Source organism: Alternaria conjuncta (assembly GCF_024043145.1).
Source record: "Alternaria conjuncta strain BMP 0040 chromosome Unknown scaffold_17, whole genome shotgun sequence".
Taxonomy (NCBI): domain Eukaryota; kingdom Fungi; phylum Ascomycota; class Dothideomycetes; order Pleosporales; family Pleosporaceae; genus Alternaria; species Alternaria conjuncta.
Window position 1 is genome coordinate 521,952 of NW_026250106.1, and position 25,174 is coordinate 547,125.

General features: G+C 52.3%; 10 protein-coding genes across 10 annotated transcripts; 7 read left to right on the forward strand and 3 right to left on the reverse strand.

Moving 5' to 3' along the window:
- Nucleotides 1–2,836: 2,836 nt before the first annotated feature.
- Nucleotides 2,837–3,353, forward strand: J4E85_009564 (uncharacterized protein; the record flags this gene model as incomplete). The annotated part of the gene is made up of 2 exons (XM_051473784.1): nucleotides 2,837–3,065; nucleotides 3,124–3,353. 2 exons carry the CDS (start codon nucleotides 2,837–2,839, stop codon nucleotides 3,351–3,353), a joined length of 459 nt encoding a protein of 152 aa, XP_051322569.1.
- Nucleotides 3,354–4,275: 922 nt separating this feature from the next.
- J4E85_009565 (uncharacterized protein) lies at nucleotides 4,276–5,247 on the forward strand (the record flags this gene model as incomplete). The annotated part of the gene is made up of 1 exon (XM_051473785.1): nucleotides 4,276–5,247. The coding sequence occupies one exon, from the start codon at nucleotides 4,276–4,278 to the stop codon at nucleotides 5,245–5,247; it is 972 nt and encodes a 323-aa protein (XP_051322570.1).
- A 573-nt stretch (nucleotides 5,248–5,820) lies between these two features.
- CRP15 (40S ribosomal protein S7) lies at nucleotides 5,821–6,663 on the forward strand (the record flags this gene model as incomplete). Its single annotated transcript, XM_051473786.1, has 4 exons — nucleotides 5,821–5,904; nucleotides 5,958–6,035; nucleotides 6,165–6,247; nucleotides 6,297–6,663. 4 exons carry the CDS (start codon nucleotides 5,821–5,823, stop codon nucleotides 6,661–6,663), a joined length of 612 nt encoding a protein of 203 aa, XP_051322571.1.
- A 211-nt stretch (nucleotides 6,664–6,874) lies between these two features.
- J4E85_009567 (uncharacterized protein) lies at nucleotides 6,875–7,723 on the reverse strand (the record flags this gene model as incomplete). The annotated part of the gene is made up of 2 exons (XM_051473787.1): nucleotides 6,875–7,521; nucleotides 7,579–7,723. The coding sequence occupies 2 exons, from the start codon at nucleotides 7,721–7,723 to the stop codon at nucleotides 6,875–6,877; spliced, it is 792 nt and encodes a 263-aa protein (XP_051322572.1).
- A 1,159-nt stretch (nucleotides 7,724–8,882) lies between these two features.
- On the forward strand, nucleotides 8,883–10,997 carry J4E85_009568 (uncharacterized protein; the record flags this gene model as incomplete). The annotated part of the gene is made up of 9 exons (XM_051473788.1): nucleotides 8,883–8,969; nucleotides 9,026–9,169; nucleotides 9,227–9,274; nucleotides 9,421–9,718; nucleotides 9,769–10,203; nucleotides 10,259–10,469; nucleotides 10,560–10,702; nucleotides 10,796–10,855; nucleotides 10,915–10,997. The coding sequence occupies 9 exons, from the start codon at nucleotides 8,883–8,885 to the stop codon at nucleotides 10,995–10,997; spliced, it is 1,509 nt and encodes a 502-aa protein (XP_051322573.1).
- A 565-nt stretch (nucleotides 10,998–11,562) lies between these two features.
- On the forward strand, nucleotides 11,563–12,918 carry J4E85_009569 (uncharacterized protein; the record flags this gene model as incomplete). The annotated part of the gene is made up of 1 exon (XM_051473789.1): nucleotides 11,563–12,918. One exon carries the CDS (start codon nucleotides 11,563–11,565, stop codon nucleotides 12,916–12,918), a length of 1,356 nt encoding a protein of 451 aa, XP_051322574.1.
- A 364-nt stretch (nucleotides 12,919–13,282) lies between these two features.
- J4E85_009570 (uncharacterized protein) lies at nucleotides 13,283–14,759 on the reverse strand (the record flags this gene model as incomplete). Its single annotated transcript, XM_051473790.1, has 3 exons — nucleotides 13,283–13,525; nucleotides 13,575–13,936; nucleotides 13,985–14,759. The coding sequence occupies 3 exons, from the start codon at nucleotides 14,757–14,759 to the stop codon at nucleotides 13,283–13,285; spliced, it is 1,380 nt and encodes a 459-aa protein (XP_051322575.1).
- Nucleotides 14,760–15,901: 1,142 nt separating this feature from the next.
- Nucleotides 15,902–17,742, forward strand: J4E85_009571 (uncharacterized protein; the record flags this gene model as incomplete). The annotated part of the gene is made up of 5 exons (XM_051473791.1): nucleotides 15,902–16,114; nucleotides 16,163–16,552; nucleotides 16,621–17,184; nucleotides 17,242–17,360; nucleotides 17,409–17,742. The coding sequence occupies 5 exons, from the start codon at nucleotides 15,902–15,904 to the stop codon at nucleotides 17,740–17,742; spliced, it is 1,620 nt and encodes a 539-aa protein (XP_051322576.1).
- Nucleotides 17,743–18,100: 358 nt separating this feature from the next.
- Nucleotides 18,101–20,815, reverse strand: J4E85_009572 (uncharacterized protein; the record flags this gene model as incomplete). Its single annotated transcript, XM_051473792.1, has 1 exon — nucleotides 18,101–20,815. The coding sequence occupies one exon, from the start codon at nucleotides 20,813–20,815 to the stop codon at nucleotides 18,101–18,103; it is 2,715 nt and encodes a 904-aa protein (XP_051322577.1).
- A 1,654-nt stretch (nucleotides 20,816–22,469) lies between these two features.
- On the forward strand, nucleotides 22,470–23,273 carry J4E85_009573 (uncharacterized protein; the record flags this gene model as incomplete). The annotated part of the gene is made up of 2 exons (XM_051473793.1): nucleotides 22,470–22,579; nucleotides 22,646–23,273. The coding sequence occupies 2 exons, from the start codon at nucleotides 22,470–22,472 to the stop codon at nucleotides 23,271–23,273; spliced, it is 738 nt and encodes a 245-aa protein (XP_051322578.1).
- Nucleotides 23,274–25,174: the final 1,901 nt, after the last annotated feature.

Genomic DNA, 25,174 nt, shown 5'->3' on the forward strand with positions numbered 1-25,174 from the left:
GAAATGGTGTTGAGTTTGGAGCATTGTGTACGCGGCAGTCGCCGACGTGTGCAGCCCGATCATGACACGGTATGAGTCTTCCGGTACTACTACTTTCAGCGCACAATAATCAGCTAGAAGCACTCCAAGGCCTTTATTGCGATAATGCACAGTGGTTGTGCCTTGGTTTGGTTTAGCTGCCGCTGCCATACACCAAGTTGGTCGGAAACGCCTCCGAGATGGTATACGTCGATGCAGGAACAGAGTTCGCGCAATGCGGTACGTGGGCTGAAGACGAGGGTTGTGTGCACCAGGGCTGTGAAGCAACCTTGGAACGAGTGAGCGGCGACCGTACGACTAGTTCCTTCTTGGGTGTTATCGCGACTGGCTGATCCGAATTTCCGTCAACCTTCACTCTGCTCCCGCACAGAAAGTAGCCACTGCAAATCATATCAACCCAGCATTCGGACAGCGACATACTCGAAGACGCCCAGAACCTTGACCAAGCCTCAATCAGCCTTATCCGTATACTGGTACGTCCTATCAGGACAGATCCTATACCGTTTGGAAGCAACAAATGCAAGACTTGGCCAATACAACTTGCATAGACGCTCACGTTCTTTCGGCTTCCCGTTCCACTCGGCATCGGGACAAGCGCCACACTCGCGTGACGGAAGCAGGAAGGATGTAAACGAGCGAGTATGCGTCACGGCATCCCGGCAACGTGGATAAGAAGTTATGATGCATTGCGGCAGCGCAAACCCCTGGCACTATCTATGGACTCCGATTACGATCGGTACCCAGGGGAGTGGGAGCCGGTGATGAATGGATCACCGAAGCGGATGAATGCGATTTACCGAAGCACAAGGCTGAATGGCAGGCATACTCGATCGTACAGCACGCGTGCTTTATCGCTATCGATTAACGAGCCAGACGATTGGCGGACGCCTCGGAAACATATGATGTTACATCGGAGGACGACACGGGCAGTATTGGCGACAGAGGGCTATACAACACACCCGCAACAACATTGCACATATCGCCGACTATCCTCTCTCACATGAAGACGCATACATCGCCGACACGAAGCTCTACGCGCCCACCTCGCAACATGTCTACTCGGCTTGACTCTTGAATACAAGAATATCTGCAGATTCGCTTCCGCCTACACAGCCCCCCAAAAATAGGACTTTAAACCATACCGATCTTGCACTCCTGCACTCTTCAAACAAGCGCGACAACCGCTTGTAGGGCTGACTGAGCCGTCATGTCAGCGCATTCACCCGATTAGGTATTTCCGCGTAGCTTTCGAGCCGAGCTAGCTCATTGGCTGGACCTGCAGTAGCACGGATGTATTTTGGGACAGATGTCAGCTGAAGCCATTTTGCCTATCTGAGGGTATTTGGGAAGATTGAAGTCAGATGAAGAGCGGATTTGGGTTATTTTGGGGCCTAGAAACTACTGGATCGGGATGTCACATGTGGATTACGAATCCTGTATCGACATTCAGTGAAAGAGCGAAGAAGTAAAACTCATCGGTGTTGTAGGAACTCAGCTTACGATCTCGGACATAGAACGACGCACGATGCTAACACGTACTCGGTCTGGTAGAGAGATGTGGGAATTGCACTAACGAAATACTAGGTATCCGTCTCACAGTACAGCTTCTGGTTCAGCATCGCAAGCAACCAATCTTCCTGGACTAGGAAAGAACGTTCATCGTGCTTCCCAGAATTGGTACCGCGTCCTGATATGCGCACCTACGGAGTTCTGGTGTGACGCAGTTCCAAATGAAAGCGACGAGCGACTACTTCCCAGTAAGCATCCATGCTCAACAATGATGTGGACGTCGAACGTCTGTGTGAAGCATAACAGAAACACAGGGTTTTCAATTCTACCCCATGGTAAGAACGCTATCAAATTAGAGACTCTTCGAGAGACGATGCACACGCCCTACGTAATTTGGTGGCTTGGTGCCAGCGCAGCCCTACATAACGGTCCACTAGGCGAAGGACAACGACGCGAAAGACTATTCAATTCCCAGGATATCCTTTGTTCTGGCCTTACAAACAAAGCGGTGACTGGCTTTAAGTTCACGGCTGTTCCCGAGATAGCGGATGATTACGTTGCTGCTGCGGAGAAGACTTGGCGTTGTGTGGTTCGGGCCTTCACGATGTAGCCCGCAAGGTAGGAGTGACTGCTGCAAAATCGACCCAAAAAGCACATAGCCACGTCGCACGTCAAAGCCATCCATCCAGGTCGGTCCTTTGCGCGTTCGAAGAAACCTGCTGTCGCTCCAACGCGCTCAGGCCAACGCATCATCATCATCACCGATCCAACTGGGCAGACCTCCAGCAGTCGACAAAACACCAGAACATTACGGATATCGGCAATCACTATGGGACGTTCCTGCCTTTCATAGTCCACCGTGTGGAAATTGCTGCGCCACTTGTTTGCGCCACGCGTCCTGGCAGGGATTGATGATCTCATACCCAAGCGAATGCGCTAAGAAACCAGTGATCTGCACGGCTATGCGGCCTGCACAGCACTAGCCACACTGTCTTTGGAGACAAGAAACATGCGTGACTGACGAGGCCCAGGGGTACCAAACCCCAGGAGTGTGACCGTGGATGTTCTTGGATGCCAAGGCTAGCTACGCAATGGTCGTGGCTGACGTTTGCTGTCATGTCTCTTGACCAAGCAAGGCACAGTCGTAGGTGCCGGGTGTATATATACTGGCAGCTTGAAGTCAATACACTCCACATCCACAGCTTCATAACATTCTGAGTACTGCTTCTTACCAGCATCGCACTTGACGTCTTGACTGCTTTTAACGATACCCACACTTACCGCCAACATGCTCTTCACACGTCTCCTCTCGATCATCCTGCGCACAGCGCAATGGGTCTTCGCAGCCATCGTCCTCGGTCTCACAGCATACTTCCTCTACCAACGTTCTCGATACGACCAGGGGCCTCTAGGCCGATTGATCTTCTCGGTGATCTGGTCTTCGCTGTCCATCCTCTTCGCAGTCATCTGGGCCATCCCCACGAGCTCTAGCATCACTGGCTACACATCCGACTTCAGTAAGTCCTCTCAACTCTATTACCATGATCCATTCATCTACTAACAACTTCTGCTTAGTCTTCACCGCCGGTTGGGCCGCTGTCTTCGGACTCCTCGTCAGTTGGTTCAACGGCTCCGGATGTGGTAGCGCGTGGGCTTGGGGCGGCGTGTCTTTCCGTCGCGACAACTCGTGTGGTCAATGGCAGGCTGCTCAGGCTTTCTCGTTCTTGTCTATGATCCTTTGGTTCGCGACTGGCGTACTTGGTATTTTGACGGTGCACCGTCTTAACCGCAAGGCTGCTGCGTAAGTTTTGTGCTAGTGTTCTGTGGGGATTGCGCTAACGGGAATGCAGTCGTGGCTCGCACGTCTAAACGCGATTGCCTTACCTACGAGGGTTGATCGACCAGTACCATAATTTTGCCATACGAAAACAGCTTGCACGAACGAGATGCCGCTGTTCGGCGGTGGGCTTTGGGTTGGGCTGTCGGAAACAGTATCAGGATGATTTGCTAGCAACTTTGCTCGAAACTCCCTCTTCTTATGAACTAATGTCTATATCCCAGCGAGCGAGGAGTTATTCTGCTTTTGTTTCCTTTGTTTAATCTTAAATCCTTGCCTGTACAATGTTGGCATTTGCCTTTACCAAGTAATAATCTACATGCATACTACAACGGAGTACAATGCAACCGTGAAAACTCTCCGACATGTTCTGCATACATTTTTGGCGCTTACTGCGTTGAAGTCGAGGCAAGATGTTGTTGCTCTTTGTAATTAACCTGACTTGGCGGTAGCAGCCAACTCGAACTTCAGTGATCATGAGTGCAATATAGCTAGAGCCTCTATTTGTCTCCTGATGCAAGTCTTGCAATCATGAATTGAAGTAGCGACATGTCAACGTATTTCAAGACCACGTAGCTCGCCTCGACACAAAGGGAGATCTTCACAAGTCAATTCACAGCAGCAAGAGAGCCGCATTCACTTAACAAGAACTAGTCTATGATCTAGCGTGAAGGGGAGTGAGAGCTCATTGTAAACCCGTTTTCTCTAGATCGCGGGCAGCCTCTCTCTCCCACGTCGATAAAATGGTACGCCCCTCATCGACTTTACTACACCATCGATTACCCACTACCATTAAATATCAACTCAACACGATCTATCAGCGCTCGAGATCCAGCCTCAGGATCAACACCCTGATGCAATTCAATCCCACGAACATCGTTCCACCCACCATGTCTGAGGATAGCCCCCGAACCAGTAAGATGGGCCAAGTCTTCACGGGCATCCATCGTCGGCTTTCCAGCTTCGGAAACTCCACAAGACCGGCCAAGGCCGCCACCGAGACGTTGTCGGCGATCGCGGACGAAGCCTTTTCTTCCCATTCGTCGTCACAATTCAGCTCGGTCAAGAGCGCTCCCCAACGTCGAAACGATCAGCGTGACACTCGGCTCCTTTCCCTGAACAAGCTTATGAGCGGTACCATGATAGCCGAGAAGAACAAGCTCTGGTTCGAGAAGCTCAACGTCGCCGTCAGAACTCTGATGAACTCATCAGACTATGACCCTTCACACGATTACGAGCATATCCAACGAGTCGTTCTCAACGCGCACCGCATCTGGAGCGCGGAGAAGCATCGCGAAGAGTTCCGCAACATCGACCCTCTAGTCATCTACGTCGCGGCTCTGGTACACGATGTCGCGGATGACAAGTACCTGACCGATGAATTGACGGTCGAGCTACAGAGGGAGGTGACAGACCAGGACAAACAGGTGCGGCAGAGAGACGCCATCGAAGCATTCATCAAAAAAGCTGCCCCAGAATGCCCACCCTACATTTGGGGCCCTGCGACACACATTGCGTCTCTGGTCTCTTTCACGCGTGAACTGCGCAAACCCGAACTCATTGCTCAACAGTGCATCGCGTACCCTGCTCTCCAGATTGTCCAAGATGCCGATCGTCTTGATGGCCTAGGTGCGTTGGGTATTGTACGTGGTGCAGTGTACGGGGGCGCAAATCAGCCGCGTGGTACTGGTACGGTCCGACGGGTCTGCCAGATAGTTGACGAGCGTCATTCTCAGTATGTAGAGATGATGAAGACCCGTACGGGTAAGAAGGAAGCGAGCAAGCGCTGGGACGCGATGGAGGAAATACGCGATCAGATTGTGCAGCAGGCAGACTGCAGGAGCGTGCTGGAAGAGAACTGAGCCTGGGAAAAAGAGGGCGGATGGGAAGATACGCGCATAGAATATGAGTAGATGCTTTCCGTTTCAGCGAAAGTTGTCTTTGGTATCGTCGCGTTCTTCCTAGTGTAATGTAGCAAAACAAGTGAATTATACTTTTAAAAATACGAATTACGTTCGTTCATAGGAGTAATGGCCGGTAAAAGCATTTACAACTTAGACGATTAACGAAAATAATGATGCAGAACGAGAAGCTTTACTGTCAGTCTTGTGCATGGAGGGTGTACCTCGCTTCGAGGGGCACTGCTTTCAGCTATTGCATCGATCGACGACCACTACCTGTCTGAAGCTTTATCCACGCCGAGAAACCGAGCTTGTCTGTTTGCCACACAATTATGAGGATGTTTGTGGATAATTGCGAAGACTATGCGAGAGTGAAAGCGCATCGTTGGTGATGGTCCGCGATCCGGCGTTCACGCTAGTCACCCAAAGTAGACTAGCGCCTCGCTTGAAGCACACCTGCCGTCTCTAATTCTCAGCTCACAAGCAGCACCTCGAACTTTCAGACTCCGACCAGCTCGACATCACGCCGCCAAAATGTCCGCCAACTCGCTGAACAAGATCGCGCCCAACAGCCCCTCGAGGCAGAACCCCTCTGAGATCGAGACCAGCATCGCCAGCGCAAGTTCACCGGTCAATTGCACACTGGCGACCACGGCTAACATTTGTCATAGGCGTTGACTGACCTCGAGAACAACGTCCCCGACCTGAAGGCTTCTCTGCGCCCTCTCCAGTTCGTCTCTGCTCGCGAGGTATGAAAACCCGAACACCACGATGCGCTCTCGAGCGTCGCCTACACACACACACCTACACCCATACCCTATAACTGAAGAGGCGGTGGGCACTGGGCAGCAACATCATGCTGACACCAGGATTCTTAGATCGAGGTTGGCCACGGACGCAAGGCTATTGTCATCTTCGTCCCTGTCCCCCTTCTGTCCGGATGGCACAAGGCCCAGCAGCGGTATGTTGTGCTCTCGAATCGATGCAATTCGCGTACTAACGGTCCTCAGTCTCACCCGTGAGCTCGAGAAGAAGTTCTCCGACCGCCACGTCCTGATCGTTGCTTCCCGCCGCATCCTTCCCCGCCCCAAGCGCTCCAACCGCTCGCGCACCACCCAGACCCAGAAGCGTCCCCAATCCCGGACTCTCACCGCTGTACACGACGCCATCCTGACCGACCTCGTCTACCCCGTCGAGATTGTCGGCAAGCGTCTCCGTACCCGCGAGGACGGCAGCAAGATCCTCAAGGTTGTCCTTGACGAGAAGGAGCGCGGCGGTGTTGACTACAGGCTCGACACCTACAGCGAGGTGTACAAGCGCCTTACTGGCAAGGGCGTCAACTTCGAGTTCCCCCAGAGCCAGCAGACCGACTACTAGATATAGGCGGTTCGTTGGGTTTGGTCGATCTCGTTAAATCTTCATGGGTCAGGAGTACGGCAGGGCTTCGGTTATGCGTCATGTACCGGCATCAAAAAGGAATGAGAATGAGATGACATGAGCCTGTATTAGGCACCCCTTCAAGATACCATTTGCAATTGATTTCTATTACTGTTCGTGATGGCCTTCTTTGCCCTGACCATGGTACTATCTACTGCCTGTCCAGCTCAGGGTAATGCCTGAACACACCCATGCTGAATGGCTTCCGTCTCTCGCTCCCGAGGTACTCCTTGATCCCCTTGGCCTCCTTGACACTATCATAGAAGGCCCCGAACAAGGTCGGGTAGTCCTTCTTCCTCGCTGCTATTTCCTTTGGGAATGCAAACTCCAGTCCACTCAGCACATGCCAGACGGTAGTATCAGCATAGCTTAGACTATCCCCAACAAGAAACTTGCCCTGTCCCTGCGCCTCGTTGCCCTTGAGCACGCGCTCGAAGAAGCCCAGAAACTTGGGAATGCGGTTCTCGCGGAAGTCTGTCGCCTTCTTCACCGACTCGTCCTTCTGATCCTCGTAGTATTTCGCAACCGCGATGGGGTGGTGCGTGTCGTGGGCTTCGTTGTTGAGGTCCAGCGCCGTTAGCGTGTGCGAGAGGATCCACGCCTTCTCTGCCTCGTCTGCGCCGCCGAGGCCGAGCTTATCACCGAGGTAGGCGAGGATGGAGGGTGTCTGGTAGATCAACAGCGCCGCGCCGTTCTTGCCCTCGCCCGGGATGCGCAGGGCGGGTGGGGCGAAGGTGGGTGGGTTGCCGTCGGAGCCTGTGGACGATTGGTCCGTGAGGGAGCTGATGACTTTCATGCCTGAAGGGGTTGTTAGCTATACAGGTATATGATGCGATTGAAGCGCAAGGTGCGTACCATCTTCCGACTCATTGGCGACGTCCTTGTAGGAGACGCCCGCTGCTTCGAACGCCAGGCGGATGAACTCTCCACGTCCTGGGATACCGGGCCAGTACAGCAACTCATATGGAGGCTGGGTGCGCGCTTTCTTGGTCGCAGACATGGTGGTAATGTAGTATCGAAGCGCAGTTGGACTTTGAGTGTGGTGTTTGGAGAGCTGTAGGAAGCTATGGGGGCTAAGGAGAGGTCGAAAGGTGGTGCGAAGCATGCGGTTGCAATGGCTGCCTTGTCAGTCCACTATAACTAGGGGAACAGAGCACCATGTCAGGTTGACGTGCCATTGCCGCTCGGCGTGCTCTATGCAGCGTGTTTGGCGTCATTGTGGGGTTGTGGTTGGACTGCGAGATCGTAGATGCTGACATCAGATGCGGAATTGCGCCGAGACCGAGCAATGCGAGGACATCAGATGCAAGTCAACCTGCCAGCTGGCTTGAAGTTGTCGTGGTCACTTCACAGCAATGCCGAGTTTAGTCACTGAGATAGGATCAATTAGCTGGCCTGTTCGTCGCTGCTGATGTCTCGCTACCTAGGTGCAGGCTCTCGGAACAGGTTCCGAAAATTGGGGGAGCTCAGCCTTCGTTCAGCAGCGGCTGAGCAGGAGGGAGGCACAAGCGAACATGTACCAGGCGATCTACATACTGAACTTGTGGGTCAATTGAAATACAGTTTCGGCTCATGGACCGTACTCATTTGTTGTGCGATACCGATTGTTGGAAACGGTCATATTGCCTATCTCGCTGCTGTATTCGCTGACAGAATGCTACCTGATAATTAATGAGGGCACCAGTAATGGTTCTACGAGCTCCATAACAATCTCCCATTATCATGCCATCGGGCTGTGTGCTGTCAATAATGTTTCGTGTTACAGAAGGGGGCAGAAGGCGATACGCTCGCCTGTACCCCCAATGGCCCACCGCAGCAGCTCTCATGCACGAAGAGAGCTGCGCCATGTTGCGAGGAACGAAACGTTTGCTACAAATCTACCAACACCACAGATACAAATCTTGAGGAGATTCTAGGCGCGCCACGTCTCTGCTTATCCAAATCTGTGTCTCGGTTTCAGTCCCGTTAGATCGCAACTTCCAGGAGGAATAGCCTGGAGACGTGATCGGCCGCCCTACACCGTTCAGGTCTAGACTTCCCGCCCGGACCCTCTTCCACGCCCGCTAAGTTCATCACCCAGGAGTGCTGCCTTCAGCTCATCCTACCCGCACCGAACCACGGTTGGACAATCTGTTGTTCGCCATAACAATTTCGCCACTATGTCGAGCTACAATGAATACGATCGACTCATTCATCAGATGCAATCATTTCGCGCGTCTGATGAGGCCAGAGAGCAGTTTGTTACAGTACGTGTCGCTGAGTCGCGTGTGCGGCCGCGCGACAAACACTAATCAATCAATAGGAAATTCTAGCAAAGTATCGCGAATTGTCCGAAGAGCACGCCAACTTGAAGAATGACTATTTGAGTGAAAGAGATATCAGGAGGAATTATCAGAGGACTGTGGATGAGAAGCAGGCTTTGGTGGGAGATTACACACGTCAGCTGGTGCGTTACCCGCTGTTATGTCAGCCTTGCCAATTCGCGTGCTGACTTTGGCTACAGGAAGCAAGTTCATTTGTGTTGGCACTAATTGATGGGGATGGAGCTATCGTAAGTCTTTGCGAGTCCCTGAAGTTCATTATTGTCCTGTGGCGACTTTATATCGATCCCGGCCCACATATGGTTGGCAACATGTACAGGATATGGCGACACGGGCATACAGCCGAAAGAAGTGATTGCTGATTTTGAACATGCAGTTTCAAGATGCTTTACTCCAAGCCGCTGGTGCTGATGGAGGTTCAGAAGCTGCTTCCCTCCTGTATCATGCAATTCGCGACCATGTTGCTTCGTTGTACAACAGTTCAGGCAGCTGGCCCATTATGGTCCAGGTCTATCTAAGTCTCGATAAGCTTGCACAGAAGTTGGCGTCGGTTGGCCTTCTTCGGTCGCCTCAGGATCTACGAGCTTTTGCGCAGCGCTTCAGCGTCAATCAGCCCTTATTTAGTATAATCGACGTCGGTCACGGAAAAGAAAGAGCCGATCACAAGATTAAGGGTATTGCGTCTCTTCTAATCAAACTGACTGATGCTAATAATGACCTGCAGAAATGCTTCGTACCTTTAGCGACAATCCCACCTGCCGTCATATCGTCTTCGGTGGTTGCCACGACGCAGGATACCTACTAAACCTCGAACACTTCAAACACGATGCCGCCAAATCCAGTCGCATCACACTTCTGGAGACCACACCTGCCTACCGCGGCTTCGCGGATTTAGCCAACTTCAAGCGTGCTCGTTTCGACGACGTCTTCAAGAGCGAGCCCCTCCCTGACTACCAGCCTCCAGTGAATGGCTTCGGTCAATTTTCTGTACAGTCGCCAGTACAGGCAGCAGTACAACCACTCCCACGTTCAGTCACGAACAACACCAACACATCATCACCTACGTTCACTCCGAGAGCTTCCGTTGCGTCTCCCTCCCCCAGTGTAACCCCGGTCTCAGCTGCTGCGCCTGGCGAGTCGAATGGCGACTCTTCCTGGGGTAAGAAACGCACCCAGTATCGATTTCGTCAGAAGCATTGCTAATAAGAGACCAGCCACCGTTGGCAAAGCCGGTGCTCCTGAAAATGGCAGCATTTCGATCGCACCTACTACGGCCGCTACTAAGAAAAACACTAAGAAGAAATACGCTTATTACAACAAAGCTGGTCAGAGATTGGATGAGCCACTGCCTCCGAAAGATCCTGCTGCCGCAGCTTCGCTCGAAGCACGCATGAAGAAAGTTGGCAAGAAGATGTGTAATCATTGGTAAGCTGCCACTTTGGAGTGCTGAGACTACGACGAGCAACTTCCAGTGCTTCACTGTTGGTACTGAGACCCGACTAATATACCGTGCAGGCATCTTGGCGGCTACTGCGAGAATGGCAAATTCTGCAATTTCCAACACGAGCCGAAGCTTACACCCGCTGAGCTGAATGCCTTGCGCTACAAGACGCGTAGCTTGGCTTGCAAGAACAAAGGCTGCGAGAACATTGACTGCTGTAAGTACACATGTGGAAGAGGCCCTCACGCGACGATGACTCTCAACCTCGTTGTATCATGGATCTGCGGTAATGCTAACATTACGGCTTCAGATCTGGGTCATCAATGTGCTCTTGAGCGCGACCATGGATATTGTTCATTCCCCGAGAACTGTAAGTACCGTCGACGTTGAAATATACTGGAGTTTTGCTGATTTCTTGTTTCTCCACAGGCCACCTTCGTGCTACGCATGGCATGGATAAGGTCAAATACGTCAGGTACGACAAGGACGACAATGCAGATTACGCTCCCTAGTTGAGTGAGATGAACGAGGATCGTGGCCCAAGGTGTCAGATCAGTCGAAAGTCATGTCGACCACGGAAGTCTCGCGGCGGCCATGTTGTCTAGATAGTACAAAATTGCTAATCATTTTCTCTTGTCTTCGTCAAGCTACTTCCCATTTACTCACTGTTCTACGTGAATCATCTCTTGCAAAGAGAGTCAAGTCGTCCTGTGGTATATCTACTACCAACCTAATGAAGGCTCGCGAGAGCGACCTACGAAGCGATCTCGGCCGAACATAGGCGACTAGAAGATTAGACCCTTGGTTTTCCCCACACTCCACACGAAGACCACGCGAAAGCCAGAAACTGACGAGGCGGATAATATGACGGGACAAGCAATGCTGGTGAATATTGTCCTGCGGCCTTATTCAAGCCGCGGCAGCTGAATTCGGCAGTACGGTAGGGGACTCTTCTAACGTAATCCCTCCACAAAGACACGGGATAGGACCGACTTCTTAGTGAAAATAGTTCATTACGCATGCATTTAAAGATTCTGTATTCACTGATCTTGTCACCCTCAAAACGCTTCTCCCAACATGCCGTTCTTGTACTCCGACACGCAACCAAAGATCCTCATTGCAGGGGCCGGTATCGGCGGACTGACCACCGCGCTAGCACTCCATGCCGCGGGCTTCAGCGACGTTCAGATCTTTGAGACAGCATCAACGCTCACCACACTCGGCGTCGGCATCAACGTTCAACCTTCTGCAGTTCTGATTCTGCGGAATCTGGGTCTGCTCGAGGCCCTGGAAAAGACTGGCATCAAAACGGCAGAGCTGAACTTCTACAATCGTCATGGAGATCCTATTCTGAGCGAGCCAAGAGGAATGAATGCAGGTTACGAAGTGCCTCAATTCTCAATTCATCGTGGAGAGTTCCAGATGTTGCTTCTGAGCGCTGTGAAAGAACGCCTTGGCAACGATGCTCTACATCTGAACCATGCGCTGGCGTCGTTTGATCAAAATGACGAAAGCATCACAGCGCGCTTCGCGCATCGAAGGGATGGTGCCCCAGTAGACGAGTCAAGCGTAACAGGCGATATCTTGATCGCTGCCGATGGCATCAATTCCGCAGCAAGAAGGCTTCTTTACCCCGGCGAAGGCCCACCACGCTTTTCAGGACGCATGCTCTGGCGCGGGTGCATCGAGCGCGACCAGTACCTCACAGGCGCGAGCATGGTGTGGGCAGGTCACGCCGATCAAAAGTTCATCGCATACCCCATCAGCGCACGAGCAGCCGCCAAAGGCAAAAGTTTAGTCAACTGGATTGCAGAGCTACGCACACGCGACAAGGACGACACAGACCTCACACCGCCCAAAACCGACTGGACCAAAGCCGTCAAGAAAGACATTTTCGCAGGGCCCTTCGAGACATGGAGATGTGGCGGCCTTGAAATGAAGGATCTGATCGACAACACAGAGAAAGTCTTCGAATTCCCCATGTCAGATCGCGACCCTGTAGAAGCCTGGTCCTTCGGCCGTCTTACTCTCATGGGCGACGCAGCACACGCCATGTACCCCATCGGTTCAAACGGCGCATCCCAAGCCATCATCGACGCGGAAACGCTCGCTAAACATCTCTCCAGCAACACTTCTGACATTGCAGCCGCGCTGAAGGCATACGAGCAGGAGAGGTTACCGCCCACCGCTAAGATTGTCATGGCGAATCGTGCGAACGGGCCGGATCATGTTTTGCAGCTGGCTGAGGAGAGGGCGCCCGATGGGTTTAAGAATGTGTATGATGTTATTCCTAAGGATGAGCTGGAGGAGATTGGTAGGGTGTATAAGAAGGTTGCAGGATTTGAGATGGAGAGTGTTAATGTGAAGGCGAGGGAGACCGAGGGGGTGCACAGGGAGAAGGGGCTGAAGAGTCCTGCGGATTGGATACAGTGATAGATTTATCAAACGTGTAGCCATAGTATGGCCTGTTGAAGACGTGTATTCTGTATATCTTTGACAAGTGTCAACCCGAGTTCCTTCAATACTTGCACCCCAACTTGTCCAGGCACGTGCTGGGCAGCGATGACGTTCACGCTAGTCTAGTGCGAAGAGCAGCTTCCAACCTTGGAACCGAAAGGAGATGGAACGCTACCCCTACCAACCTCCTCACTTTGGTATCATTAACATTCGTTCATCATTACTTCGTTATTGCTTGCTAAAAACATCTAGTAAACTATCTATGAGCCCTAATGCCGGTGGCAGCGCCATCGCGGCTGTACCAAGGCCCCAAATCTCTTGTTCAGGGCGGTGCACCCCTTCAGCGGTGCCGTCCAAGAGCCAACCCTACCATGATCATGCGCATCACTTTCTCGGCGCCGTCTTCGACCAATACCTCAGTCTGGACGATTGCCTGTTCCAGGGTTACTGGCCCCCTGAGGATGCTCGTGAAGGCTTTGATGCCTGCACCATAACAGCCGTCTGCTCCTTCCCCGATGGTACCAGCTAGTGCAACCACCTGCGCCCCGTTCCGCTTTGCGCGACGAGCAATCTCTGTCGTCATCTGTCTTCGTCAGCGTTCTGATGGAGAAGCAACGATAAAGGATACCTACCTTTCCGTTTGGTGACTGGAAATCCAAAGCGCCCTCCGCCGTAATCACGAAATCCCACTGATTCTCGAAAACCCGGTCGAATTCAAAGTACTCGTTGATGGCTTCGGCGCGGGCACGCAATGTAGCGCCGAGCAACATCAAACCTGCTCCGAGACCTCCACTGGCACCGCTACCCGGGGTCTGAGAGATGTCCTCTCCAAGCGTCGACTGAGCAACCTGCGCCAGCCTTTCAAGCGATGTCGCGAGCATCTCGACCTGAGCAGGCGTAGCTCCCTTCTGCGGCCCATACACTCGCGCGACTCCTTTGGAACCACAGAGCACATTCTTGATGTTGCATACGGCCTCTATCTGGACCTTCTCGACTAAATCAACGTTAAAACTGGGTTCGAAGTGAGACGTGGGTGGCTTACCAGCATTCTTTTGTAGTCGAGGATGCGCATCAGCCCAGCAAATGCTGGCTAGGCGTGCTAACGATCGACCACCGCCGGCCTTGGGTAACTCCTCGCCATCTTCATCAAGTAACCGGACACCGAGCGCCTGGAGCATTCCAGCTCCTCCGTCTGAGGTTCCCGAATCTCCACAGCCAATGATGATCTTTGTGGACCCTGCATCAAGCGCTCTCTTGATAAGCTGTCCCACCCCATAAGTAGTGGTGATCGTTGGGTCGCGTTCATCTTTCGGGACCAAGCGGAGGCCTGCCGCTGCCGCCATGTCCAAAACAGCCGTCTTCTTGTCCTTGCCAATAAAACCAAGGTGCGATTCGACCGCCGATCCAGTAGGGCCGGTGACTGGCACGTCGACGATAGATCCGCCATGGGCCGCTACCAAGGCACGAGCAAACCCTTCTCCACCGTCATGCAGAGGAAGTTTGCGCAGGATAACGGAACTGCGATCGAGCACCTTCCGGATGCCTTCCTCAATCGCATCAGCTACGTGTTCTGGGCCCAGACTCTCTTTAAACCCTGACGGTGCCACGAGGATCCTCAGTGGATGTCCGCCCAGAATGTCTGACGTTGGAGTGGGTAGCACCGCCGATGCCGAGTGCGTGAGGTCGTCTGCTTGCTGTTGCGGCAAGTCGAATGTCTTCAACGAAAGGAGTCGCGTGATCTGCGGTGCGAGTGCTGTCGTTGCGGCTGGAGCAGTGTGGGCACATGGCTCCTTGCTCACTGACACACTGGCAAGCATGTTTGATTCGAAGAGAGTAAAGCTGAGTAGATGATCACGAATAATGCTAATGAGACAGGATGTTGATCGAATGATGTCGAAATCGAAAAGCGAACGTGAGAACGTGGTAATGTAGAGCGAGCGTGCGTCAATCAATATGCCTGATTGGATACCGTCATCATATGGACCTACGACGTCCTTATATCTTGGTCCCAGACTCTGCTCGTCTGGAGTTGCACGCTCTCGCGATAGACCTATGCGACATAGCCCGTAGAGCTATTTCCGGTGCATCACTTGGAAACGCCACCTGAGGTGTTACTTCCAGCCTCAAAACCACGGCATCAACGTCATTGAAGCTGCAAGTACACACACATTCATGAAACATGAATGCCGCACTTCCTAGCTCATGGTATCGTGGCATAGCCGGAAATGACGACTACTATAACACAGCCCTGCTAGCATTCGTACTACCAAGTGTATAGCTCTAAGTCATGGTTGGCTTTTCTTGATATCTTGATTAGTATTAATCCCGCATACCCAAAGTTCTTGACTGACCCACTTTGTTCTTGAGGTCTCGATTTCGGCCAATCGCGGCGATTGCACAAGGCTTCACCAAGCGGTCTAGCGAATAACCAAGCTGTACCTGCTTGGCAAGAAGAACCGAGCACAGCCAGGTAGCTGACGTCTACAAAGAAGGCTGCTGTCGTTGATCAGTCTCCACCGGGAAAAAGCTTACGATCTCGTGGCAGTAGCCGCAACCTCGTCATTGGCTATAGGGGACCTGAGATGTGGTGGCTACCGTGCGCCCACGCGACAGTTTTCTATTCTTGATTAGACCCTCGACAAGGGTCTCACCGTAGCCTTATCAACCTGAAGCTGGGCATCTCGAAGCCATCTTTCTTGGACCATGGCATTCACGCTACACCGGTGATACTGTACTTTGAGGTCATTTGGCAGTATAGTGCTTTTGGTACGGTGAACAGCCTCCTCTTGGTGAGCGCCTCTTTGACACTGCCTCAATTGGTGAGATTTGGCAAGAAGGTCTCGATACTATATGCAGGCGATCTGCCCCTGTAACAAAAAAAGGTACCACTCATCATCACAGTCGCTATCATCACTCTTTGGATTTATCATTCGTTCAAACTCAACGCTCGTTACTTACCATGAACTTCAAAGATAGGTTACTTGGTCGATCTTCCCGAGACGACGGGAGCGCACGCGACTCCTTGGCACTGCCGAGATTTTCGTTCGAAGGGGACGGTCGTTGGCTACTTAGCACGCAGCGTCTGTTCCTGCAGTGGGAGCAAGAAGAGTCAGGGTACGAGGCTGGCCGCGAGAACATGGAGGAGGGCCTTCGTAAAGGCGAAGAAATCATTGTAGGTCTCTTGGGTGTCTCATGGCACTGCCACTGACGTGACGTGTAGATCACCTGGGACGGCCCGAACGACCCTAGCAACCCTCTCAACTGGAACAGCAAACGCAAATGGGTAGCTACCATACTTGTGTCGCTGTTCACGTTCATATCGCCATTCTCGTCGACTATGGTAACACCTGTGTTGCCGGACATTGGGGATGACTTTGATATATCGGAAGGCTTTATGCACCAACTGGTCATGACCATATTCCTTCTTGGCTACGCTCAAGGGCCATTTGTACTTGCGCCACTAAGCGAGATCTTCGGGCGCGTTACGGTCTTACAGTATGCCAATCTAGTGTACCTGCTTTTCAACACTTGCTGCGGGTTTGCGCAGACCAAGGAGCAGATGCTTGCTTTTCGGTTTCTTAGCGGTTTAGGCGGAGCTGCACCCCAAGCTGTACGTCGAACCGTTGCACATTCATTGCAAGTCTCACATCATTGATATACATGACTGACGGAAGATAGTTGTGTAACGGCGTCCTTGCTGACACCTGGTCAAAAGAAGAACGTGGAAAAGGCCAGGCCATATACGGCATCCTGACATGGCTGGCACCCTGCGTGGCACCAATCGTCGGCGCATATATATCCACAGGCGCGAATTGGCGCTGGATCTTCTTCGCTACATCCATCTTCACCGTCCTCGTTCAGCTCACTGCACTCTTCTTCCTACGTGAGACGTTTGCACCCGCCATCCTCGGCAAAAAAGCAAAAGCTGTCAGGAAAGCCATGAAGGGTATCCGGAACGATGTGGTTGTGCGGACTGAGTTTGAAACAGGAGATCGCATGAGCAAGATACTGAGGAAGAGGTTAATCCTGCCGTTCATCATGATGTTCACCCATCCCGCGACCCAGGCACCCTCGATCTATCGCGCCTTTCTGTACGGTGTCATGTACTTGATGCTTTCGACGTTCCCGATGGTGTTTGAGGAGGTGTATGATATGGATACGGGGCCTGCGTCGCTCAATTACTTGTCGCTTTGCGTGGGCTTCATGATCGGCTTGCAGATCTCGCATCCGCTTATCGATCGGGTACGTCTATTACGCTCACCTTCCTGATCTTGATGTACAGCGCTGACTTAAGACTAGCTGTATGAACGGATGAAGGCTTACTACAAGCTCACAGAAGGGGTTCCGGAGTTCCGTGTTCCGCCTATGATCATAGCAGGCATCCTCTGCCCCATTGGTCTTTTTATCTATGGTTGGAGGTCAGTCTACTCCACACCTCTCACTATCATTATACTAATCGTACACAGCGCACACAACGCCGTTCACTTCATCGTCCCCAATATCGGTGCCGTCATTATAGCAATCGGCCTTATAATCGGGTTTCAATGCTCTCAAGCCTACACAACCGACGCGTACGAAGCCAATTACGCCGCCTCTGCAGCGAGCGTAGGAGCGTTCATGAGAACTATGTGCGGCTTCAGCTTTCCGCTTTTCGCGCCCAAGATGTACGAGACATTGGGGTTGGGATGGGGAAACAGCTTGTTAGCATTCTTGACTTTGGCAGTGGGGTTAGTAGGGCCTGTGGGACTATGGTTCTATGGGGCTCAGCTAAGGAAGATGAGCTGGAGGGGCTTGGGATAGATCACGGTATGCATGTAGAAGAAAGTTATGTTTTGAGGAATGTATTTGTTGCAACCAAAGTATGACCACGTGAGGAGGTATCCGCAGCACCGGAACACCAAGACACCTACCCCACGAACAACCCAGGAGGTCCTTAGACAGCGCCCGAACATGAAGCCCAGACTCAAAGCAGAATCCAACAGGCCACAACACCCCCTCTAGTCACTCCAGAAGGCCAATCGTACTGAATCCGTCCTATACCTCGCCATCAATGACGACACCCAGATTAGCGGTGCCGCACTGACTGGTATAGTCTCCAACTCTTTCTTCAAGGTCAATATTCTTGCTCCCTCCCGCGGGCCAAGAACCTATGACCACCTCACTCGTCATCAGAGGCATAAGCCTCAGCTATTTCCATCTCGGCCTCCACCGACTCCGCGTTGTGGTACCAGGTCAACCTCTCAACGTCGCCGCGCAATTTTGTGTTCTCAGCCTGAAGATCTTCGTTATCGTCAAGAACCTTCTTCATCTGGTCCTTGACCTCTGTAGTACTGCCCATGAAGAGACCATCCTTGACCTCATCATATGTCAACACCCCATCCTTGAAAGCCTTGTTTTTCGAAAGTAGGTTCCACCTTACTCGGAAGTTGTGGCACAGCTTCTGCGATTGTTCCTTCTCCTTTTTGGCGGTTCTCAGCTCCTTTGCAGATGCTAGCATCTCGTTGTCTCTCTTGACCAGGATCTTCTTCCACTCTTCTTTTACATCCTCTCTCAGCCCCTTGTTCTCTTCCTCGTATTGCTCAATTCGATATTTCAACGCCTTGATTTCCGAACTTGCTTGCGAGTTCTTCAAGTCATCAAACTCCTGCTGGCGCTCACGTTTGTGCTCCGCGATCTTCGCGGCGATGACCTTGCCTCGCGAATCGATGGTTTCCTTGAGTTCATCTTTCGCCTTCTGCTCATCCCGTTCTAGATCGTCAATCTTGATCTTGAGCTCGACGACTTTGAGGGTGTATTTCTCTTTCTCGGCCTGGACTTCCTTCTTCAATGAGTCGTTGTCATTCTTTAATGAGTCGTTGTCCTTCTTCAGCGCTCCAATCTGCGTTGAAGACGCTGCATCGATGATTGCGGGCTGACCGTGACTCAGAGCCTGGATGCGTGTATCGAGGTTTTGGCATTTGGTCTCCTTAGCCGCGACGTCGTTTTCGAGAGAGACGATGCGCTGTTGCAGAACTGTGATGGTTTGACTGTTGTGCGTCGCGCCCGATTCAAGCTGCTGTATCTTCTGATCACGGCGGTCGATCTCTTGGATGCCTTCTTGATGATATCGGTTGATTAGAATCGCCTGGCTGTCATTTTGGTCGTGTAATTTCTTGATAGACTGGTCTTTCTGCGTCAAGTCCGCCTGATACTGCACGATCGTTGCAGCTGGCGTCCCGTTGTTGCTTCCTACTGCCTGGAGATTTTGCAACTGACTGTACACCGCCTCGCCCTTAGACTTGGCTTCAGTAGTCGCGCTGATGGCCTCATCGCGCTCCTGGGTGATGAGCATGACTTTGTTATTCAATGTCTGCACATTGACGTTCAATTTATGAACCTGGTCTCGGAGATCCCTCTCCACAGTGGAAGTAGACGGGGGGTTGATCGCGGGGTTCCTCGCCGACATGCCCAAGACCTGCTGTGAGGCAAGTTTCAGCTTCTTCTCCAGTCCCGCGGACTTTTGGTCTGCCTGAACCAGGGCGTTTCGCAGGTCTGGGTCTCCCAGACAGTTAGCCGTGTTGATGTTTGCCTTCAGTGTGGTCATTTCACTGTTGTGCTTCGCTTTCAGGGCATCGGCGTTGGTGCGATGTTCTCTGCGCAACCTGTCACGCTCCCCGTTCCAGCGCCGTTCGTCGTCTACACCCTGGGTCTTCTTCTGAGCCTGAACTAGCGAAGTCTCGTTCTTGGCTTCGTTGAGCGCCTGCTCTAGGGCAACGACCTTGGTGCGCAGAGGCCGTAGCTCAATGAGCTCAGCCTCTTTCTCTTCGTGCAGCTGGGCGGACTCCTTGACAGCCTCGCCAACGTTGTCAGTGTTGATCATTTTTCGAAGGTTTGTGATTTCTTGTTGCTTGTCTTGAAGCAACTCGTCGAAGGTCCGTACGACTCCAGAAACGTACTGACTGCGCAGTCGGGTCATGATGGTCTCTTTGAGGTCCCTGATCTCCGTTCTTTGGGCCTTGTTGTCCAGTTCCAGGTATTCTAGGCGCTGTTTGTCCGCGATTAGAGTGCTCAGTCTAGCCTCTAACCTGATATTGAGTGTCTTTTGGTCAATTTCGCCTTCGCCAGCTTCAAGGACACCGAGACCTTGAAGTATCGCATCTCGCCCGGGCAGAAGCTTAGCTGACCGCTCAGCCTTGTCGCATCTATGAAGCAGGGTCGCGCGCTCGGCCAGTGCCTTCTCTGCAATTTCCGCGCGGCTTCGCTTCATTGTCTCGTAGGCCACTTGCTTACTCTTCAGCTGTCCTGATAGTCTGATTACCCTTGGCTCACGGTACCACATGAGCGCGATTGCGGCAATAGAGATCATCAGTAAGACGAGGAGGATGGCCGAGAACGCTCTCCATGGGAACCATGTTGCTGAGGTAGACACTGTCGCGGGCATTTGTGTGGTGACTGGAGGGTACGCTTCAGCCTCAGGAGTACTCGGGCTCAGAGTGGCGTCGGGAGTGTAGAGTATCGTCGTGTATGGGGTTGCCGGATCGATGGGGTAGTGTGTCCATTTGGTGAGCCAGTGGTGGTCTACGGAGGTGGACACAGACGTGAGATGTTCAGTCACTGTGGCGAAAATGGTCTTTGGGACCGTGGCTGTTGTGGTGGTGGTGCGCGTCGCAGTTTCTGTTTGGATGATGGTCTTGTAGACCTCATCGGTCAAGGTCTTCGGCTCCGGAAAGAAGGTGGCCGTTTCGGTGACTGTGGTTGCGTTCGCGGCGCCGGCGGGGAGGAACTGCCGTTTTTCGGGTGCGGAATTAGAGTGTGTGACTGGCAGAAGATATGTTTTTATGAGGAGGGACAAGCCGAGCCAGCCGAGACCTTCGTAAGGTGCGACGTCCGACATTGCGTGATGTTTGCTTTGTCGAGCTGGAGTGTCAATTGCAAATAAAACTGGTGTTCGCTAAATTTGTGGTGTAGCGAGTGTTTTGGAGTCAGAGTTTTCGGTCGCAAGGTGGTTGTCAAGGCGATGTCGCACAAGCTGTGTGGGGGGTGTAAAGCGTTTGCAGATGACGTCCAACAAAGGTGCGATTCGTCAGTCCAGTGACAAAGCGCATTAATCTACAAAAGTGAAGGTGACTTCGAACGTAACAATGATGACACTGTGTAACGATAGATGTAGATGCTGGGGTGACGGACAATGAGGAGGCCAACGCACACCAAAGGAAAGGAAGGGCGGCCAACCGGTCGCAACGAGCGCGAAGATGTCTCAGCAGTGTCTCTCGGTGACCATCGATTATCCCAAAGCTCCCAGAACGAGGAAAAGCTTTTCGCTGTTGAGCTTGAAACATATCTTGCGCGCATCGTTAGAGCACAGTGAAAGACAAGTCTAAAGAAGTCCATGCTCGTCCCCATATTCAAGCTTGCACGTGTTTATCGTCGTCTTCTGCAACTCACGCCCACTCATCACTGCAGATAGTATGTGAGTTGTGAAATGCAAAGCCATGACATTGGAAATCGCCTGTAACGACATCACGCCAAGGGGACCGCTGCCGAGTAAGGAGCGCGCACCAGTTTGAGCTTATTCCAATTATTCCAACTCTTGCGCAGCGCTGTATTTTGATGCATCGAAGTGAAAGGCAGGATGGAAATGGCTACCTCTTGTGTGAGAATGCAGTAGAAGACGTCGCCAATAGCCAAGGGGATCTCCTTCTCAGTGTTTCCCGCTAGGCCCGCTACGGGCAAGCGCTGAAATGCCGCCGCCTGTGCCCGCCTCGCGAACGGCATGCTGAACACCACACTGAAGATGGCAGCGGTACAGCACACAGCATCCTACAGCACGATAAGCATCACGCGTAGTGGTTGTTCTACAGATGGTAGCTATTCAGCCGTGATGAAGGTGTGTTTCCCGGCTCCCACCTGAACATGGATCGGCACCTCCTCAGCCTCTACACCGCCTGAACAGCTTCCCTTCGTGCCTCAACTTCCTGGTCGCACAGCTCAATCGACTCGTACGATATTTCTTCTGCCCCAGGAGCACTGATCACAAAATCTTATCCCATTGACATGGTCATTGGGCTTGAGTATCCAGTTTGCAGCCCAGATCGCAAATGGGTTTCCTAATTTGGGCATCTTAACCCGCCCACAAAAGATGCTCCACTACGGCACACGTGCCCGCTTCGAACAAAATTCAGAAGTCTCAGCTATTACACCGGAAGCACGGGTCTCTGGGACCCTTGATCTGGGGTAGATGAGACCTTGTCGCCGTTTTACTCCACTTCGGTCTGGTATATCCACGCAGCACCCAACAGGCTGCAATGGAGGAGACTTTTGCATAGTTCCAGCTGACTGCTTATCTTAAAGGCGACTTGTCCCCATCTTTCGAAGAGCCGCCTGCCTAAAAGAACGTCGGATCCGCTGTAGTCTTCCGCATACCCGAGCATCAGGATTGTGCTAAACCGTGGGCACGCGACCGCGGCTAATTCCGTCGCCTGTATCACTACCTGTCTCTGTACTCTTTCTCTCTACTCTCCATGTTACTGCGACATACGTACTTCAACATGTCACCAACAGCATCAGCAACCGCTGCCGTACCCACATTGACGCAAAGTGGAGCACGAGTCGCTCTACAAGCCGCGGAGCAGCATGCGATCGAAGTCGGTGTTCCGATGTAAGAGTTCCCCTCCCAGACGCATTGAATGCAGCAGGATGGGACCAACCATGCTAACAACAACAGGAGCATCGCCGTAGTTGACGCGCACACACACCTTTTAGCCTTCACGCGCATGGACTCGGCGAAAATAACGTCCATCAACACCGCCATGGACATGGCCTTCACTGCCGCTGGCAATCGCATCCCGACCTCCGCATACCAAGAAACACCCTGGCCAGGCAGCGCAACCTCGGGCATTGGCAACACAATCATGGGACGCTTCACTACGCTGGGCGGTGGTGTACCTATCCTGTCAGCAGCGGGCGACATACTCGGGGCTATAGGCTGCTCGACGGGCACAAGCATGCAAGACGAGGCTGCAGCAAAGGCCGGCAGAGACGCCGTACTGGACGTCATCAAGAAAGAGAAAGAAGCCGAGGAGACGAGACTACACGAGGAGAGGCAAGCAGTGCTGACACTATGGAAAGAGAAGGAAGAAGAAGTAGGAAACTTGAGAGAGGAGCTCGAAGGCATGGATAGAGGAAGCAAGAGGATGAGGTTCGACGGCGGAAGGAGTGGAAGTGTCAGCGTTGCTGGCAGTCTGATGGGACGACGAGCGAGTACACAAGCAGGACTAGCACCAGATACCCCGCCAGAAGATGGCGAGCTGCTTCCGAGTTTTGTGGGGGAGGTGTCGGTGGGGCGTTATTGAGCGATTTATACCTCTTACGTTAGCGTTCTGAGTATCAGGTTCGTGAACTAAGCATGGCGTTCATGGTGGTAGTTTGGGCGAAAAGAGGCGTTGGTACAAGGGAGGTTTTTTGTTTGGTAATGATGAACGAACACTGTTTGGTCTACTGTATGGTCATGGTATGTGGGAAGATGTATGGCTTATGGTTGTCTGCATATGCGCAAGTCATTCCAGGAGTGATCGAGCGGGGCAGCCTTTCCACTTTTGATGAAAGGTGTGGTGGAGCTCAACATGTGCGTCGGCGTTGTCGGCAACATGTCGACCAAACGTCATAGAACCATGATCGCCCGTTTGGTTCTAGGAAGAACTTGGGGACTGTGGCGTAAGGAAGCATGATTTGCTGGTGCTCTACTCGGGATGGTGAGCATCGGCAGAGGTGCATGCCAGTATGTATCTGAATCGGAAGTCATCTGAACAGGAATATCTCTCTGGCTGACATCTTATTCACCTCCAACAAATGATCCAGTACCGTATATTCACTGCCAACCCTCTACGATGCCGGCATATTTGAGTTCGGGGAAAGATTCACGCACGGCAAACCTATACGCATAATATCGTCTTCCACGCCCGGCAAGATCTTTGTACACCGGCATTCTTCACGCCCGACAATGTCTATTCACGCCCGACAATGTCTATTCAACGGCAATTCCATTACTACCGGCAGAGGTATTCAGCACCGGCAAACGTCTTCACGCCCGGCATCTTTACCATACCGTCACTTTCTTTCCGCATCGGCACTTTCTTCTCATACCGGCACTTTGATGACCCCTCATTCAGGCCCGGCAAATTGTTCCAGCACCGGCAGGTGTAATCAATCCCGACAGAACTGATTCAACCGCGGCAAGTGCATTCAGCACCGACGACCGTACCCAGTATTAGGAAGTGCTTTTAACACCGGCAAACTCATACAGCATCGGCAAGTGCATTCAACCACGGCAGGTCGATTCAACCACGGCAGACTGATTCAACTCCGGCAGACTGATTCAACCACGGCAGGCCGATTCAACCACGGCGGGCTGATTCAACTCCGGCAAGCGCGTTCAGCTCCGGCAACTTACTTCACCCCCGGCGAATGCTGGCATCATTCTTATACCGAATTATCACGCCTTGGGCTAAGTAAAGCTAAGTAACAGCATGAGCACATATGGAGCAGACGACGATGAAAGCGGAAAGCAATACAACCGAGGATATCCTACAACCACACACCCTTACTCACCCAGTCCTTCAGCGCATCACAAGGCAACGATTGAACGAACATGGACGAGCTTCTTCTGTGCTTCACCATCTAGGCGATGTTTGCGTGCAGAACCCACAATCACCGTCGCCAAGAAGAGATAATAATCCACGGAGCGCGACGCAGACTTCGTCCCGATACAATCTGAGCATAGTGGCACGCAATGAATCTGATAGGTCGTACACGTCGCAAAGCAAGCGTCTCTCGTCGTGATCTCCTACACCAATTTGTGTGACTATAGAGCTGATCGAGCTTGCTTTCGGCAAACTGTATTTGTACGTGGGAACGACATGCACGCGCGACATGCCGGGCGGGTTCGAGCTTCTTTCTCATCCCCAAGAACCGCCCACACGCCGAGGGCAATTTCCTAGGAACTCGTGGGGACATTGCCCGTCGCGCTACGAACATATAGAGAAATAGCCTGCGTGCGTTTGCGCGATGCTGAGTTCATTTTCGGCTGGAGGAGGCGGCGGTAGTAGGACCTTTGCGTAAGGAACTGTTCACATTCACTATCTTCTCGTTGGCAATGCGATGAATAAATCACCAAAAGCTACGTCGATGCGATACAATTGTCGCATTCCATATTCTTCGGGTCTTCTCAAGGTCCTCAAGTTTTGCCTGGAAACGG